This window comes from Eleutherodactylus coqui, chromosome 5 (assembly GCF_035609145.1).
Source record: "Eleutherodactylus coqui strain aEleCoq1 chromosome 5, aEleCoq1.hap1, whole genome shotgun sequence".
Taxonomy (NCBI): Eukaryota; Metazoa; Chordata; class Amphibia; order Anura; family Eleutherodactylidae; genus Eleutherodactylus; species Eleutherodactylus coqui.
The window spans coordinates 27,649,036-27,669,208 of NC_089841.1; the positions used below are offsets into that span (position 1 = coordinate 27,649,036).

Here is a 20,173-nt window from a genome sequence, read left to right on the forward strand (position 1 = left end):
TTTTTTTTATGATAACAGGGAGAGAAAACGCATCAATTCTGACAGATTTCTTTTTTCTTTTTTTTACAGCGTTAATCATGCAGCATAAATGACACACTAAATTTTTTCTGCGGGTCGGTACGGTAACAACGATACCTAAATTGTTATATTTTTTTTAGGTTTTTACACTTTTTTGCAATAAAACCCCCTTTTTTGGGAAATCTTTTTTTTTTCTCTATAGCTGCATTCAAAGTCCTGTAACTTTTTTATTTTTCTATGTATGGAGCTTTATGAGGGCTTATTTTTTGCGAGGCGAGCTGTAGTTTTGTATTGGTACCATTTTGGGGAATGTGCGGCTTTTTTGATCACTTTTATTGCATTTTTTGGGAGGCAAAATGCTAAAAATTAGCATTTTGCCTCTGTTTTTTAGCGGTTTTTTTTACGCTTTTTGTCGTACAAAATAAAAAGCATGTTTACCTTTTTGTACACGTCGTTACGGACGCGTCAATACCCAATATGTGGGGTTTTAACTTTTTTTTCCATTTAGAAAATCTCCCATTAGAAAAAGCATAAAAAAAGGGGGTTTTTTACATTTTTTTTACATTTTTCTTTTACACTTTTTTTTTTAATACTATTTGAGTCCCTCTGAGGGACTTACAACACTGTACCGATGATCGCTGTTATAAGGCATGGCAGAGCTACTGCTCTGCCATGCCTTATCGCTTGTACAGCGATTATAGGCACAGGCAATACAGGACGCCAGTTGCCAGGGCCGCTCCGGCGTGCTCGCACCGGAGACTTGGTCTGCGCATGCGCAGAAGACCTAGGGTTAGGTATAGGCCCATTGAACAGAGCAGAAGACCGCACAGCGCAAGCGCGTCTAATGGAAGGAGAAGACAGCGTTAGTCGGCGCCATGGAGACGTGGACGCCAGCAGCAGAGGGGGTAAGTGTATAACTTCTGTATGGCTCATATTTAATGCACGATGTACATTACAAAGTGCATTAATATGGCCATACAGAAGTGTATAACCCCACTTGATTTCACGGAACAACCCCTTTAAGTGTAGTGTGTAGTGCACACGGCTGCTGAAGGCAATCCGCGTGCACGCTGTGTGGTCACGTGGTGCCGATTCCAGCCAGCTGATTGGCTGAATGCGCCAGAGAACTGCGGCTGAAAGGGGAAATATGCCTACAGAATTAGTAATCCCCTCCCCTTACAGTCATGTGACCTCAGACCATGTGACTTCCTGTCCTCAGACCTCCTTGGAGCCCCTCCATTCCAGCATCTACCCCGGTGGAGGTATGAGAGACATATATTTCTTTTCCACCACACTTCAGTAGCATTGACTAATCCAGCCACCTCATTGGTTGTTGGGCACCACGTGGTACACAGTGTGCAGGCAGATACAGTTACAGCTGTGCATCTAGGTAAGCTGCTGCCTGCGGCCGGAGGAATCTACAGGAACTTTAGGCTCATTTTTGGATATTTGCAGGTTTTCTCCTGCATGAGGGCATGTATGGTGAGGATTATGGAGTCTGCTAGCATGTGCTCATGTGTATGGAGTGCATACGGTACGTGTCGTTGTGTACGTGGTGTGCTAGTGCGTGTTCATGGAGAGCTATACAACGCTTTGTCCTCGGTGCAGAAAAACCGAACTGAGGGGTACAGGAGCGTGTACATTACACATACAGCTCTGCTACATCCACAGTACATATACAGTACAGGAGCGTGTACATTACACACATACAGCTCTGCTACATCCACAATACACATACAGTACAGGAGCGTGTACATTACACACATACAGCTCTACTACATCCACAATACACATACAGTACAGGAGCGCGTACATTACACATACAGCTCTGCTACATCCACAATACACATACAGTACAGGAGCATGTACATTACACACATACAGCTCTGCTACATCCACAATACACACACAGTACAGGAGCGTGTACATTACACATACAGCTCTGCTACATCCACAATACACATACAGTACAGGAGCGTGTACATTACACACATACAGCTCTGCTACATCCACAATACCTAGTACACCCTTTCGCTCATTTGAACAATTTTTTAAAATGATAATCCTTCCTTCTAAGAGGGCCCTTAAACTGAAAGCTGACTAAAGAGGTTGGCACCATTTCCACTTTCTCTACCTCAGGTTGTGTAGCAGATAGCTTCAAAAAACGGTCCCTTTTTTTCTAAAACTTTTGGATGTAAAACAAGGCGATGATGGATGCACTATGTGCAACACAGCCTGAGATAAAGCCTATAGAAACCCAGGAATGACCGGACTGAGAGCTGCAGGTCTGTGCAGCTGTCACTTTATTCCCCACTTCAACCTTCTGTATCTCAGGCTGTATTGTGGCAAGAGCCAACATTCCACATTATTGGCTTTTAAACCAGCATAAAATCGGTCCTCCAGCCACAATACAGCCTGAGATACAGCCATTAGGAGCAAGGATATTCCACCTACGTTATTACCTACTGGAGCGCCTCACTGAGAGATTCATAGTCAGCAAGAAAAGGGTTAAAGCAGCATGGTATTTATGCCACATAGTGAATGTTATATAAGAGAGAAAATGTAATGCTAGAATGGCTGATTTGTAGTCGCCTCGTCTCCCCAAAAATCGAGTAAAGAATGATCTAGAAGTCCTATATCCCTAAACAGCACTAATACAAACTGCAGCTCAGCCGGCAATAAAGAACATCTCCCCCAGATCCACCAAAGGGGAATATGAGAAGTTCTGGGGTTCAGAATTTGGAGTGTTAGATATAATGCGGGTGACTAATTGGGTGAGGTTGGTTCGAGCTCGGAATCATTCTATGGACACGTCATGTGTTACGTGGGCTGAGTCTCCGCTTTACTAGGTGGGTTTTATAGCAGAATACAAATGGCTGTATGCGGCGGGTGTAACAGCCGTGTATTACAGGGGCCACATCCTCCTGACATCACTGGGTACTCCTGTTATCACTAGATAAGCACTAGAGGGTCCGCACCCTCCGGGGGAGGGGGGGGGGGGGCTGTAGAACATCCTGCTTGCTTCTCCCTATCTCTTACGGAAGCGCTGTTCTACTGAAACACAAAACAAACTCATTAATACAAAAAAATAGATTATACCTACCCGATAATCGGGTTTCCAGTAGTCTCCACGACAGCACCAAATTGAGATTGCCTCCTCGTGGTAGGACAGGAACATACTGAGAGGTTAAAAGCTCCCCCCTTCCCCACCTTCCTCAGTGGATTCTAACGAATTGCCGGGGCAGGAGCTAAACTTAAATTTCTTCCCCTAACCGGGGTTTTATTTATTTAATTATTTATTTATTTATTTTCTGAATTTTATATATTATATTACTTCCTTAGGGGGGGAAAGGTACGGTTGCTGTCGTGGAGACTACTGGAAACCCGATTATCGGGTAGGTATAATCTATTTTTTCCCCCAGTCGTCTCCACGACAGCACCAAATTGAGACGTACCAACTAAAGTCTTTTTAGGGTGGGATTGCTGCCGAGAGGACTTTGTGGCCGAAGGCCATGTCCTCGTCCTGCTGCACTTTAACCCTATAATGTTTAACGAATGTATGGGGTTTCTTCCAGACTGCGGCCTTGCATATCTGCTCGACCGAGGCTGAGCTATGTTCGGCCCATGAGGATGCTACTGCCCTTGTGGAATGGGCTTTAAGAGCTAACAGGATTTCCTTCCCGAGGGCCTTGTAGGATTCTATGATGGCCAGGCGGATCCACCTGGCTATGGACCTTTTTGCCGCTTTGTTACCTTTATTTGGGCCACTGATCTGGACGAACAAGCTGTCGTCCCGTCTCCAGTGGTTCGTTGTCTCTATGTAGGCTAGGACTGCTCTCCTAACGTCCAGGCAGTTTAGGGTTTTTTCTTCCTCGTTTTTTGGGTTACTGAAAAATGAGGGGATTATTATATCCTGGGACCTATGAAAGTCTGACACTACTTTTGGAAAAAAGGCAGGGTCTGTTTTAAATATTAGTTTGGTGTCTGTGATTTTCATGAACGGGTGGCGGATAGACAGAGCCTGTAACTCGCTAACCCGCCTTGCAGAGGTGATAGCTACTAAAAAGATGGTTTTAATTGTGAGCATTTTAATAGGTAGCCCCTCGATCGGTTCGAATGGTACCGTTGTCATGGCCCTTAGAGCCCAATTAAGATTCCAATCTGGAAACAGCTTTATGGGCCTAGGACGTAGCCTAGTTGCCGCTGTTAGGAACCTGTGGACCCATCTGTCGTCTGCGAATTTTGTGTCGCAAATGGCGCTAAGGGCTGAGACCTGGACTTTTAGGGTGCTCGGGGAGAGGCCCATCTCTAGACCCTCCTGCAGGAATTCTAAGATTAGCGGAGTGTCGGGGATAGAATCCCCGTGGTCCCTTCCCTGTCTCCATGAGGAAAATCTTCTCCAGACCTTCTGGTAGATCAGGTGGGTCGTCTTTTTTCTACTGGACATTAGGGTTTCCACTACTTTCTCTGAGAATCCTTTTTTCCTTAGTGAGGATTCCTCAAGAGCCATGCCGTTAAATGGAGCCTGTCTAGGCCGGGGTGGTTCAGTGGCCCCTGTGATAGGAGATCTGTCCAGGTAGGAAAGGTGACTGGGTCCTGGACGCTCAGTGTTGCCAGGAGACTGAACCAGCTTCTCTTTGGCCAGAAGGGGGTCACCAGGATTAGCGTGCATACCTGGGTTCTGAAGTGCTGTAAGACCCTGGGGATTAGTGGTATAGGAGGAAAGGCGTACACCAGCCCCTGTCCCCAGTCCTGGCCCAGGGCGTCTACTGCTGTTGGACGATCTCCTGGCCGGAGGGAGAAAAAGCTGCCTACTTTTGTGTTCTCCCTGGTTGCGAAGAGGTCCAACTGTGGGGTCCCCCACCGGTTGGTTAGGACTCTGAATGCCTCTAGGGAGAGGGACCATTGTCCTGGGTCTATTTGCTTCCTGCTGAGGAAGTCTGCTTTTTTGTTTAGTGCCCCCTTCAAGTGGGTTGCCGTGATCGAAAGGATCCGACCCTCTGCCCAGTGAAAGATTTTTCGTGTGATGCTTTGCAGGGCGGGAGATCTTGTGCCCCCTTGGTGTCGTATATGGGCGACCATGGTGATGTTGTCTGACAGTATCTTTACGTGTTGGTTCTGTAGCGAGTTGCCCAACTGCTGTAGAGCCTGCCATACTGCCTGTAGTTCTCTGTAATTTGAGGACTGTTCTTTTGTCCTCTGAGGCCAGGGGCCCTGAAAGAACTGGTTCCCCACGTGCGCTCCCCATCCCCAGGCGCTTGCGTCTGTTGTGATGTGGGTGGCTGGGTTTTGTAGCCAGTGAACCCCTCTCCGCAGGTTCTCTGGAGATGTCCACCAACGCAAGGATGTTTTCACCCCGTTTGGGATGTACATTCTTGCTCCTAACGAGGACTGCCTTTTGTCCCACGTGGATAGGACTACGGCCTGCAGGGCTCTTGTGTGGGCCTGGGCCCATGCTACTCCTGGGATGCATGATGTCAAGCTTCCCAGGAGAGACATTGCTTCCCGAATTGTGCAGAATCGTCTTCGTAGAAAGGTTCTGACTATTCTTTGAATTTTTTGTATTTTCTCCTCGGGCAGGTAGGAGCATTGCGATTCTGAGTCAAGTGTTATTCCCAGAAACGTTTTCTGATTGTCGGGATCTAGGCTGGATTTTTCCCAGTTTATGATCCACCCTAATGATTGGAGAAGTTCCAGCACTATCTCCAGGTGTTTTGTTAGGAGTTTTCTGGACTCTGCTATTATTAGAACATCGTCCAGGTAGGGTACTATTTGGACCGATTTTTTTCTCAGGTGGGCGGCTACCTCCGCCATAATCTTGGTAAAGATTCTGGGGGCTGAGGCTAACCCGAAAGGCAGGCATCTGAATTGGTGGTGTTCTATTCTTCTGCCCATGTCCACTGCGAACCGCAGGTATTTCTGAGACTCTTTGTGGATCGGAATGTGAAAATAAGCGTCCTTTAGGTCGATGGAAGCCATATAGGCTCCTCTGGGGATCAACTTTATCGTTGAGGAGATGGTTTCCATCTTGAATCTCCTGTATCGGACGCAGGTGTTCAGGGTCTTCAGATTTATTATCATCCGATGTTTCCCGCCGGGTTTTTTTACTAGAAAGAGCCTGGAATAGTGGCCCTGGGTTTCCTCGTTCTGCGGTACGGGAGATATTGCGTTTAATAACTGCAAATCGCGCACGTTTTGTCTTAGTAGATGTAAGGATTTTTTTGAGGCTTCCGTGGTAATAAATTTCCTTCTGGGGACGGACACCAACTCTATCTGGTATCCGTACTGTAGGATCTTTGGGATCCATGGGCCCCCGCAGATTGCGGCCCATTGATCCCCGAAGTTCCCCAGCCTTGCCCCCACGGGGATGGCGTCAGGGTCTCTGCTTCGGCTCCCCCTGGTGGGGGTTGAAGAGGATATTCCTTCCTCTGCCCCCCTTGGGGTAACTCCAGCGGCCTGTCTTGCCCTTGCCTCGGTAGGCCTCGGGCTGTTGCATTGGAGCCCGGGAGAAGGTCTTCCCTCTCTGTGGTTTTTCTTCAGGGAACCCTTTCTTCCTGTCGGCCGCTTTTTCTAGAATTCTGTCTAGATCCGGTCCGAACAAGAACTGGCCGTAGAATGGGAGGGCACATAATTTATTTTTCGAGGCCAGGTCGCCTGACCATGATTTCAGCCATAACACCCTCCTGGCTGAGTTAGAGCGGGCTGTGGCTTTTGCTGAAAGTTTGACGGTTTCAGCCGCGGCGTCCGCTAGGAAGTTAGTTGCCATGCGCAGGATGGGAAGGGAGTTTAGGATCTGTTCCCTCGGCGTTTTATTGGTTAGGTGTAGTTTCAGCTGTTCTAACCATACCCCTAGGGTCCGCGCTACGCAAGGCCCTCCGTTTTGCGATCCATGGGGTCTCTTAACTGTGCGGCGTCCTCAAAGGGAAGAGTCGTCCTCTTGGCTACTTTGGCCACCGGGACATCTACTTTAGGTACCTCTTCCCAGCTTGCGCAAACTTCCTCGTCAAAAGGGTATCTCCTTTTTACGCCTCGAGCGGAGAAGGAGCCTGCGTCTGGTTTACTCCACTCTTTTTTCGTGATATTCTTGTGGACCGGGAAGGTATGCTTACGCCTCTCCCCGTGTCCACCGAATATCTCATCCTGTAGAGTCCGTGGCTCTCTGGGCTGTTCCATTTTTAATGTCGCCCTGACTGACCTAATTAATTCCGTCAAGTCGTCTTGATGGAACAAATATTTTTTGTAGTCCTCCTCTTCTGAGGACTCCTCAGCCGCCTGTTCCTCTTGCTCTGACCCGATAGAACTCTCGGAATCAGAAGGCTCCTCGGGAACATACGCCTTTTTCTGGCGTTTTACTGGTGGTGCCGGCTGTGACGTTAGAGCTGATCTAACCTCCTCCTTCACCAGCTTCCTAACGTCGTCCATGAATCCCCCCGATTCCTCTCTGACTAGCCTAGCTACGCACGCCTTGCATAGAGGCCTCTGGTACGTAGCTGGCAGTCTCGTCCCGCATTCCACGCATTTTCGCGGTTTTGTTCTGGGGGGGATGTCTTTTTTATCCCCCTGACAAACAAAGCATTTTCACGGGTAAATATGCAATTATTCCATTACAACATACTGGATATATGCATTTTTATTTTTTGCCGCACTGGCTACTTACGGCCGCTGAGGCTGAAGTTTCAGCTGTCTCTGGGACTGGAGCACTCATTTCTATACCGCTGCTGCAGACACCCTGCGACCTGTAGTGGCTGGTATGTTCTGGCTTCTCTCAGGTTCCTTTGCTTTTTTGAATTTTCGCGCTCCTGCGCTAAGCCCCGCCCCCTCCGCTCCTGAAGCAGACGCGCTGACGTCATCGCGCTGGACACGTGACGCGGCGCCCCGCCCCCTGCCGTTCAAAGGGCTTCCTGGAGCGCCGCGCTGTAACTTCTGCCAGAGGAGGAGAGGGACTGAGGCTCCCGCTTTGAACCCTCCATGGGCCGCCGCGGGAGGAACCTGGCCCGGGGGTTACCACCCCATGTGGCGTCCCGGGAGTCGTCTTGGCTAAGAAGGGAGGACAGGCTGAGCCACTGCCCTCCGATCCGCCGGTAAGTAGGTAATCTGCTGGCTTCTCCACCAGCTCCTCTCAGCGATCCTGCCTCCTGGCAGGACAGGAAGACACTGAGGAAGGTGGGGAAGGGGGGAGCTTTTAACCTCTCAGTATGTTCCTGTCCTACCAGGAGGAGGCAATCTCAATTTGGTGCTGTCGTGGAGACGACTGGGGGAAATACAGTTTCCTCAGCAGAAAGCAGCTTTAATCAAAAAGGGTAATTTTTTAAAAAGGAGTAAAAGATAACCGAAACTATAGAAATGTGTCATCGCCGTATTCTCACCGGCACACTGAAATAGGAAGAACGTGTCCATTTACTGCACAGCGATGTACAAAAAAGAATTATGGCTCAATTACGTTTTTTAAATAATTCCACCACAATTTTTAAAAACATTAATAAATGATCTTCTAATAGAATATTTTACAAAGTTCTCCGTATGTTAAATGATGCTTTAAAAAAAGACTGCTTGTTCCTCCAGAGAAGCTCGCATACAGTTATGTTAGCAGAAATAAAGCAATTGCCCCTGGGTGGTAGGGAAAAAATGGCTGTAAGAAGAGGTTAAAGGGAAGCTGTCCGGAGGATTCTGCTGCCGATGTCATACATACATCCCAACACGCATGTACATTGCAGACATGTATATTGTCACACATACATCCCAACACGCATGTACATTGCAGACATCTATATTGTGCTCTAAAACACTGCAGCGCTTCAGAGAAAAGACTGGAAAAAGCAGCTCTGAACTTGGAGAAGAGTCAGTGGGGTGGTCGCTGCCGACTTCTCCCTGCCTCACGGCTCTCAGTCGATCTACTCTGGGTTGGGGAGAACCCTGTCAGGAATTTGATTTGCCTGTAGTTCGGGCTTCATAAAACTCTGACAGGTTCCTTTTAATATCTCCTTATCGGGGTTTTCCTATGACTTGCTTCATAACCACTCCATCTTTCCTGACTGCTGCTGACCAGGACATGTGACTGCTGCAGCCAATCACTTTTTATGTAATGGGAAAATACTTCTAAATGTTTTCCATTATTATCTACAGTAAATTTAGTTTCTTATGTTGTTTGTGTTTTTTACATTGGTTCATATTCTTTTCATTCAAGTTCCTACCAGATTGCTTCATCAAAGATGGAGAAGGACAGAAACAACATGGCAGAAAGTGTATTAAATCTCAGCCTAGAGATACTCTTCCAGCTGATTCCCCAAGGGGAGGTGAGAGATTCTGATGATGTCACATCACATCATTCTTATCTATGGTAATAACAGATGATGTCACTGAAGAGGGGAGAGATTCTGATGATGTCACATCGCATCATTCTTATCTATGGTAATAACAGATGATGTCACTGGAGAGAGGAGAGATTCTAATGATGTCACATCACATCATTCTTATCTATGGTAATAGCAGATGATGTCACTGAAGAGGGGAGAGATTCTGATCATGTCACATCACATCATTCTTATCTATGGTAATAACAGATTATGTCACTGAAGGAAGGAGAGATTCTGATGATGTCACATCACATTCTTATCTATAGTAATAACAGATGATGTCACTGGAGAGGTGATGGACTCTGGAAGTGTCTGTAGTGATATTTATTAATGTCTCCCCACATACAGGATTACACAGTAGTGAAGAAGACCTCTAATGATGGCTGTCGGGCCCCTGTGTGTGATGGGTGGGGAAGACCCCGGAGCCTAATAATGGGGCCCCCATCTCACCCCCTGATACATGAGGACATCAATGTACAGAAGATTCTAGAACTCACCAACAAGATGATAGAGCTGCTGACTGGAGAGGTGACGCTGCAGGGAATGCTGGGACATTATACAGTAACAGCACTGGAGGCTTCTGGGTGATGACTGTATATTGTGTTGTCAGGTCCCTATAAGGTGTCAGGATGTCGCTGTCTATTTCTCCTTGGAGGAGTGGGAGTATTTAGAAGGACACAAGGATCTGTACAAGGAGGCCATGATGGAGAACCGCCAGCCGCTCCCATCACCAGGTAATGGGCAGGACTAAATACAAGGGGACTTTATTATCTGTATGTAAAGAATGACTTCAGTGTCCGTCTGTGTTTCCTGCAGTTCCATCCAGTAAGAGAAGCCCACCAGGGAGATGTCCCCGTCCTCTTCTTCCACAGGACCAACAGGTAGATGGAGATGTCCCTCTGATCTGTAGAAGGGCTGTGAAGCTCTTGTCTTTAGTCTTATTAGGTGTCTTCTACTTGTGTGATGAGGCCGGTGGAGATGGCAGGATTACCGCTGACCAGAGACATTAGATCAGTTGTGTCAAACTCAGTTTCACCGCGGGCCACATCAGCGTTATGGTTGCCTTCAAAGGGCTGATTGTAATTGTAAGACCGTAAATGAGGTAGCAGGCTGGATTCGATCCAGGGACCTTAATTTGACACATATGCATTAAATGAAGTCCGTGGTGAAAGAATGATCAAGGTCGGCTTTTCCTAAAACGTGATCATTTTTTGGAAGTTTCACCACTCAACAAGGAACAAGTAAACAATGCAACTGAATTTTGAACCCTGTAATACATGGAGGGTATATTTCTAAAGCTGAAAACATGGCTGAGAGTTAAATAATTAAAAATATATTTCTGTCTTTCCCTTAACCCCTTAGTGACGGCCCCATTGCCTTTTTATGTCCTTGCCTGCTGGGCTTAGTTCCTAGGGGACGTAAAAACATGCCTCCTCTAGGAATGAAAGCCCTGCAGGCTCAGGACGTGATGGCTCCATGCTGCCGGTTACCGGAGGTAGCCGACAGCATGGGGCTGTCATCCAGGACCGCAGGACCCCACCCCCGGTCACGCGATACCGGCGATCGCGTTAAAGTTACCGAAAAGTTAAAAACAGTTGAGATTTCATCTCCCGTAACGGATCAGATCCATAAGGGGAGCTGAGAGTACTCCCCCCCCACCCCCCCGTCCTCCGCGCCGTCCGGCATCATCTTCTTTCTTCCCGGCCCTGCCGCCGGCGTCTGCGCGCCAGATGGGTTACGTCACGCGCATGCCAGAGAGCCGTGAGGCCCAGGAAATTTAAAAACTCCCTGCTCCCGGCTAGTATGAGTAGCCGAGAGCAGGGAGCTGTCACTGGGAGCCGCTGTATGCGGTTCCCGGTCACATGATCGCTGCTATCCAATGGATAGCAGCGATCATATAAAAGTAAATAGAAAAGTTTAAAAAGTGAAAAAAAAAAGAAGAAAAGTTTGTTTCATCTCCCCTCATGGATCATATCCATAAGGGGAGATGAAATTGGGTACCTAAATCCCCCAGATTTATCCGCGGACCTTGCCCGGCTTCTGCGCACGCGTCCGTCGCCAAAATGGTGGACGCAGGCGCAAAAGCCACAGATTGGCGGGGTAATTTAAAATCTCCCCGCACTTGGCTACTAAATGTAGCCAAGAGCCTGGAGATTTCATGGGGTGCCATGGTAGGCTTTTCCCAGTCACATGATAACCGTTATCCAATAACGATAACGGCGATCACGTAAAAGTAAAAAAAAGCTCAATTTTCACCTCCCGTCACGGATCGGATCCATGAGGGGAGGTGAAATTACTTAAATAACGCCACCGGCGATGTCCCCTGACGGGATCCTTATCTGCGGACCTTTCCCCAGTTTTGGGGCATTCGCCCGTCGCCAAAATGGCAAACGCAAGCGCAGAAGCTGGGGAGGGCAAGGGAAAATTTAAAATCTCCTTGCTCCTGGCTACTAAAGGTAGCCAAGAGCATGGAGATGTCACGGGGGGCCGCAGTGAGTGGTCTTCGGTCACGTGATCGCTATTATCCAATGGATAATGGTGATCACATAAAAGTTAAGACAGATAAAGTTTGACGCTCCGTTCAGTTTGGGCCCCGCTGTGCATCCAGACAGAAAATTAGGGCCACAATGGGTATGTTTATGAACACGGGACAAATGGGGGTATACATTTTGGGGTGAACGTCTTCATTCCTATGTATGCTGTATAAAAAAAACTATTTTTAAAATGACATAATTGCCAAAAAAACAAAAATCGTAATTTTTTCCTTCTGCTTTGCTTCGATTCATTTAAAAACGGTGGAGTCAAAATACGCAGTACACCCCTAGATGAATGCGATAAGGGGTCTAGTTTTTAAAATGGGGTCATTTGTGGGGGTTCTCTATCGTTTTGGCCGCTCAGGGCGTCTACCAGTGTGCAATGGGGCCTGAAACATGTTCAACCAAAATGTCTGTTCTGAAAACCACCAACTGCTGCTTTCGGTTAGGGCCCCGTTGTGCATACGGACAGAAGATTAGGGCCACAATGGGTATGTTTCTGAACACGGGACAAATGGGGGTATCTATTTTTGGGTGAAAGCCTCCATGCTTATGTTTGCTGTCCAAAAAAGACTGTTTTTTAAAATCACATAATTGATTTTAAAAAATCGTAATTTTTTACGTCTGCTTTGCCTTGATTCACTCAAAAACTGTTGGGTCAAAATACACAGTACACCCCTAGATTAATGCGCTAAGAGGTCTCGTTTCCAAAATGTGGTCATTTGTGGGGGTCCTCCGCGTTTTGGCCACTCAAGAAGTCTACGAGTGAGCAATGGGGCCTAAAACGCCTTCAAGCAAAATGTCTGATCTGAAAGCCACTGGCTGCTCATTTCGGTTTTGGCCCCGTTGTACATACAGACAGAAGATTACGGCCACAATGGGTATGTTTCTGAACACAGGACAAACGGGGGTATGCATTTTGAGGTGTAAATCCTTATTTTCAGGTGCACTATAGAAAAAAATCCGGTGTTAAAAATTATGTATTTGCAAAAATGTGAAATTTTATTTTTCCTACTCTAAATTGCATTAATTCCTGAAAAGAAACTGTGGTGTCAAAATACTCCTGACCCCCCCTCAGTGAATACACTAAGGGGTGTAATTTTTAAAATGGGGTCACTTGTGGGGTTATCTATAATTCTGACACCTATGAGCCTTTACAATCTTGGCTTGGTGCCGAAAAATAAAGTGTTCATCAAAATGTTGACAATTAATGTTAAATTTGTACGTCTCCTAAATGGTTAAAAAAAAAGAACGTTTTTCAAACGTGCGTCCAGAATAAAGTGAAGAGATGGAAATATATATCTTAGCAAAAAGTGGTCCAATATGTTTGCACATATTTGAGATATTACAGTTGAAAATGTGAAAAAAAGATATTCTGTGGGTCTATTTTTACCACCTAATTAAAGTATAATATGTGGCGAAAAAACAATATCAGAATCACTGGGATATGCAAAACCTTTACGGAGTTATGATATGTTAAGTGACGCATGTCAGATTTCCAAAATTTGCCTTCGTCACTAAGGGCTTAAGCACCACTCTAGCAAAAACCACATTTTCCCATCCCTGTACCCCTCCTCTGCTTTTCTGCTGTGTTCTAAATGTCTCTGAATATTTCCTATACATTGCAGTTACTTCCATGCAGTGCAGTCTTCTGTCTGCTTACCAGGCACTGTTCTGATGTTAAGATTTGTCCCTGCTTTGTCTTCCACTCTTCTAAGCTATCAATCCTATGGTGCATCAATATTACATGATTAGTTAGTACCATCTCTGCCTGCTGGGAGGTGATATTATTAACTTCTACATTCACCTAAATAACCTATAGACCACGAGTATACAGTCAGGTGGCTGAACTGTCATCTCTTTCACTATAAATGTTTGACAAGAACTGCTAATCATCAGCTGTAACTGTGATAGGAGTCTCCGTATCCCCCTCTAAAGAGCTTGTCTGGTAGGGTCCATCACACAAGAATTATGCTTACTGTAAAACTGACTTTTTGAGAGGAACATAAAGCACAGTAAATCTGAGATGTTCAGAATTAAAGCCGCATAACATACAGTGTGTTTAGCCATGTTAAATATACATGTGTATGATGTACCTGAGGGTATCATTGAGTCGCCATCTAATATCTACTGTATGTCCAGTTTCTAGACCTGCAGCTATGTAGTTAGAACATAACCCACTCAGACAAGGGGTTTCCTACTGGACCTTCTATGGGCAGCCAGACACAATAACGTCACCCAGAAGTATGGTGGGGTTCAGTAAAAGTGTTGGGTTTAAAGAATTGGTTTAAAATAACGTTGAGAAGGCTGAACTATTCAATTACTATTTTGCATCTGTTTTCTCTTGGAAAGTAGATGTTACATCAACTGATTTTCCCTGTGCTAATGAAGGAATAAAATAATGCAGGCCATCTATTGGAACTTCTATTGCAAATTCTGCCTTTTGAACATACCCATAAGGGTTATGGAGGGTCTAGATTGCTGTGTATTTAGGTGGGATCTGGACTGGGTTCCGTATTTAAGGGGGGTTTCATTCAAGAAGGCATTGACCTGGGGTCTTTTTTTTACGAGAGGGTCTGACTTGGTATCTGTGTTTAGGGTGGATCTAGGCTTGGGTCTCTATTTAGGTTAGGGTCTGGCACAGGGTCTGTATTTGGCGGTGTTGGGATCTATAGTTTTCCATAGTTCTTCTCACAAACTGAATGCCATAAGGAACCTTCTAAAGGATGAGCTCACATGTATCAGCCACAGGGTGGCTGCAAGGGGAACAAAATACAATTCTGACATGGGTTTACCACAAATCGGCCATTTGTTCAAACAGACTGGCAAAGCTGTGCGGTTTAGTGAATGATACTGCTGTTTGTTCTGATGGCCTCTTGCCTTTCCCATGATCCACCTCAGGTTTGTGATGTGGTCACGGGTCCCTCTACCCTTGCAGAATCCAGCTTTTATATCAAGAATTTACTGGTCAATGATATTGTCTAAATGCCCCTAAATGATTTTGTGAAGCACCTTACTGGCATGGGGAATCAGAGAGATTGTTCTATAGTATCTACAGTCCTTGACATCACCCTTCTTAGGCAGTGAAATGAAACTGATCTTTCCCAATCCTTTGGCCATATGCAGGTGTTCCAGATTGCCCCCCATAGTGTTATTAGTGCAGCTCGCGGGACTGGTTAGAGCAGCTCTGCAATGATTCTATTGATGCCAGATGTTTTGCTGTCTGGTAGCTGCCTCATCGCCCACTTCACTTTCCAACAGGTCTGGTTCCAGATCCTCTTGGCTCCCATGTTCCTCTGCATGGTCACTGCCGCGCTGACTTATAGTCCTTCTGTATATTCTTTCCATCTCTTCTTCATGTCTTACTGGTCACGGATTTCATTCCCATCATGGTCCTTTATGGCTGCTTGGCAGGCAGAGAAAGGCTTCTTCATCTTTTTCACAATGGCAAATAATTCCCTTGTTTGACTCTTCTTATAGGCCAATTCAAGGCTCCTGCATCGGGCGTTCAGGAAATCTTTGTTGTCTTTCCTGTCTTTCCTTTGAAAGCTCTACCTGTGCTTCACTGATTTGACTAAGTCTTTTGAGCATGATAAGCTTTGGAAAGCACTGAGGGAGGTAGGAGTACCAGCGCACCGGATCACATTGTCAAGTCTCTCAAGAACAATTAAAAAGCCACAGTGAAAACCAACTATCAGGATACAGAATGGTTCAAGATCAAAAAGGGCACAGGACAAGGAGGCATCCTCTTTTTCTTTTTGACCTCTATGTGGAAGTGATCCTTAGGTGGCTAGACATAAATGATCAGGGTATTGGGTTGAAAATAGATGGAAGAACCATCAGTAATCTAAGATACAGAGATGATGCGTTTTACCTGCAGATGCAAGGCATTTTCATGGCAAAAACGCCACCCATCACTTCTGGGAAGTAGCGATCGGCAAATGTTTCCCATTGTTTTCAGTGGGAAGCATTGCATCGCATGCCGTGGGATGTGGTTTCCTGTGTCATTGAAAACCATATGCAATGTGCTCTGAGGAAAGCAAAAAGATAGAACACGCAGTGATTTTTTTTTTCCTTCCCGCACGGCACAAGTCTCGTGATTTTCTTGACCGTGTGAAAGTGAGCATATGCTTACTCTCCTTGGCATACCTGCGGATAGCAGGGGAATACCAAGGAGAATAAGTATAGGACTTGCATCACTGGATTCAGCGCTTCAGCTCCTATGAGCCCTTAAATTTAGTTTATGGGACTCATAGGAGCGGACAAGGCAGTGCAGTTTTTGGAAGTGCTACAGCCACTACGTGTGCACAGGATATGCCAGAAATGCCAACTTTGGGATCCTCGCCTGTTGTGAGAGTGAGGGTCTACCTTCTTGTGTGATGCATTCCCAATATAATACAAATACATTAGTAGCCTGCACAAAAGCACAGCCAACACCCAACATATGCATTATAGCCAGCTGTAGGTACTCCACACACATACAATCCTGCCTTTACACTCAGGGCAGACCACTTAAACCATGCACGCAAAACAGAAATTCTGGGTGAAGGCTCGTGGCCCCAGAATGGCGAGCAGATGACAATCAATGATATTAGAGGCTACCTCAAAGTGATAGTTTAGTCTAACTGCGCTCACAATGTATGGTCCTCTAGACCCACTTATAATTTCTACCCCTGGTCCTGGGGAGTCAGTGATTGGAAAGGGTTTAAATACCTCCAAGCTCTTGTGTATGTGTCCCATTTGATTTGAATACTAATTATATGCAGGAAACCCCTACCAGACTCATTGGGCAGAACTGTCGCTTCTACATTTTCCTGGGGTGAGAGCATACGACAATTCCCTTGGACCTCTGAATGACCCAGGGTGATAACCTTACTTCATTCCATAAGGACATACAACTTCACATGGATAACCTCCATATCTAATTAGAAATGTTATCACTTGGCCTAAGGACCCCAATCATGTCAGAATTGGGAACGAGGGACACCAGAACTGCGACGGTGACAAGAGGGGATCCTCTACGTCTAAAGGAAAGAAGGTTTTATCACCAACTCAGAAGGGGGTTCTTAACTGTAAGAGCAGTGAGACCCTGGAACTCTCTGCCTGAGGAAGTGACAAAATCGATCGAGGAGTTTGAGGGAAAAGATGTCTTTTTAGAGTGCTACGATACTACAGAATATAGACATTTAATAACCGGAAGGGTTGTGATCCGGGTATCTTCCAATCATCCGTCTTAGAGGCAGGTAGGAACTTTTTCAAATGTTGATCCAGTGATTGTTCTGACTGACACTATGGTGTTGAGAAGGAATTTTTTCCCCAAAAAACTGAGCAAATTGGCTACTGCCTCCATTAGGGTTTTTTTTTTTTTTGCCGCCTTCCTCTGGATCAACATGCAGGAGTGGGTGGAAACGGGCTGAACTGGATGGGCACTTGTCTTTTTTCAGCCTAGCATACTATTTTACTATGTTAGATGAGCTTCAAATCAAACGTCATGAACCCGGTGACAGAATCCCTTTAACGAGCAGTTGTAATCTAAGTAAATCTGCACCCACTTTGACATGACTCTGATAGCTACTGCTGTCAGGTCATTTTTGGTCATCATGATGATTAATGACCTTTTCTGGTCATGTAAAACCTTCCACACGACTTCTCCAACCGTCTGCTGACTCTGCTGACAACATTTGTCTCACAGCTTTTGTTCCAGGATGAAGATTTAACCAATATTAATGCTACAGAGAAAAATGTGAGGGGCGAGCAGCGGTGTAAAGAGGGGATTCCTACAAGTAACCGCCCAGGTGAGTAGTAACCACTAAATACAGCAGAGAAGACTTAGAGCAAAACTAAGAATGCCCCTCCCCCACTGGGATAAATATAATATTATATTTTCTTATCTATGGGCCCAGACTGCCACTATGACTTCTTGCAGCCAAAACTTGCTTCAGCGCACTCTTCCCATGAAGCTGCCTACTATGGTTTCACTAGATAATAGTGCCCCCCCCCCCCCCCCCCGTTGTGATCTCCCTTTATGTAATAGTGCCCCCTGCTGTTGCCTCAGTTAGTAATGCAACTTCCTCTGAGACTCTGAACATTTATATAGCTAGAGTCCTATGGGCCCAAGAGCAAAGAAGATTTAATTCCATATCATTCCTGTCCATCTCAAAGTGGCAGAATCATACTTCCATGTCTCCCAAACTACTCCCTCATCCTCCAAGGTCCTGCAAACAGTCCCTATCATCCTCCAAAATGCTCACATCATATTCCACTGTACCCCAAACAGCCCCCATGCTCATCAATGTACCTGAACAGACCCCATTATCCTCCACTTTTCCCCATCATTCTCAGTTGTGTTGTGTGCTCTCTCACCGGCTCACAATGTGACCTCACTTCTTTCCCCCCGACGCGGTCACTCAACTACAGTGAACACTGGAGCCTGGAGGGAGGTCACTCTTTCAGCCTGTGAGAGAGAGCGGGACACAGCGGTACCGTGAGTAAGACTGTCAGAACTAGTAGCGGCAGGAGCTGCCATAGCTTTGAGATCGGGGCAAACTAGGTGGCCATAAACATGTGTGGGGCAACCCAGCTTGGTTGTCACCTGCCCCCCTGCCCCCGGCCTAGTCCTGGTCTGACATGACAGGATATAGAATTATTGTATGTACTAAGCTGTCTTATAGATGAGCAGCTCTATATTTGCCGTATACTGTGTGTTCCTGACATCCGGCTTCATGGGAGATTTTATACGAGTTTTTTTTAATGGAAAAACAAAAAATGATCTTGGTGCAGAAATGGCCGAACTCCATCTGTATGGAAAATACTATTTCTGTAGCTTGGGCTCGGAGATCTACCGGGAACAGGAACCCAGAGGTTGTACAGGACTCTGCTGTCCAGTACTTTTCATGACCCTTTTTCAGACTCCTGGGACCCCCATGTTATTGATGAAAACCAGAATTTGCCATAAGTCCTGATTCACATCTGTAGTTTTTGGTGTTTTCTGCATCGACAATCACTTGGTCTTTAAGTGAGCTGCAAACCAAGTGACTTCGATGAGTTAGCGATTCTCACTCACTCGCTCTGTCAGGATCCGTGTTTACATGGGCTGACAGTCATCCGTAATGGCTCTTTTCAGTGATTACTCTAGTGTCTGTCAGCCTGTGTAAAAGCACCCTTAGATGATGATTACATTTTGCTACATGACTTGTTATTTGTATAGTAATGTTATAAAATATCAGCATCATTTATAAGGTTTGTAGTATTAAAGAATAATCAGCTTTACTCTCTGCAGATGACGGTACCGGGAGCTCAGAGGGAGATCTGATATCTGCAGATACTAAAGCAGAGGATTGTGGTATCACACAAGATACATATGAAGAACCTGCCATTATCCCAGATATCCCCTCAGCCCTTCACAGCCAAAATACATCATCTGATCCTCTTATACAGGTCCCATCTTCTGATCCATCACACACTGATAAAGGTCACAGAAAGGGAGAACATCAAGAAACCCACACAGGGAAGAAGCCGTATTCATGTAAAAAATGTGTAGAACGTTTCCGAGTTAAATCACATCTACTTACACATCAGAGAAGTCACACAGGAGAGAAGCCGTTTACTTGTTCAGAATGTGGGAAATGTTTTACAGTGAAATCAAGCCTTGTTACACATCAGAGAATTCACACAGGAGAGAAGCCGTTTTCTTGTTCAGAATGTGGAAAATGTTTTGCACATAAAGCAAACCTAGTTCAGCATCAAATAGTTCACACAGCAAAAAAGCCATTTTCTTGTTTAGAATGCGGGAATTGCTTTACATTGAAATCAAACCTTGTTACACATCGGAGAATTCACACAGGAGAGAAGCCGTTTTCCTGTTCAGAATGTGGAAAATGTTTTGTAGCGAAATTCAACCTTTTTACACATCAGCGAATTCACACAGGAGAGAAGCCATTTTCTTGTTCAGATTGTGGGAAATGTTATGCATATAAAGCAAGTCCAGTTCAGCATCAAAGAATTCACACAGGTAAAAAGTTAAGTGACATGTCATACACAAGAAAAAGGAAGCAATTTAGGGCACTAAGTGATGAGTAAGAAATGTATGTAATTACTGATAAACATCTGTTATCCAGAAACAAATACTATCCAGATATCCCTCCTTTATATCAGCCGTGTACATAGAGTATTTCACACAGATACATATAACTGCGTCTCTAAACTGGTTTCTAACTGTTGATAAAAGTTTACTTGTATAACTTACATGTTTGTATTTGGGCCGATCTT

General features: G+C 45.6%; 2 protein-coding genes across 2 annotated transcripts in view; both read left to right on the top strand.

Annotated features, from left to right (window-relative positions):
• The window catches only part of LOC136629122 (zinc finger protein 135-like), a 489,576-nt gene that overhangs the window by 237,358 nt on the left and 232,045 nt on the right, over window positions 1-20,173 (top strand). The gene's annotated exons all lie outside the window — the stretch shown is intronic.
• Window positions 9,228-20,145, top strand: LOC136627160 (oocyte zinc finger protein XlCOF8.4-like). Its single transcript, XM_066602095.1, has 6 exons — window positions 9,228-9,311; window positions 9,720-9,899; window positions 9,982-10,105; window positions 10,188-10,252; window positions 17,598-17,700; window positions 19,185-20,145. The coding sequence occupies exons 1-6, from the start codon at window positions 9,228-9,230 to the stop codon at window positions 19,982-19,984; spliced, it is 1,356 nt and encodes a 451-aa protein (XP_066458192.1). The 3' UTR covers window positions 19,985-20,145.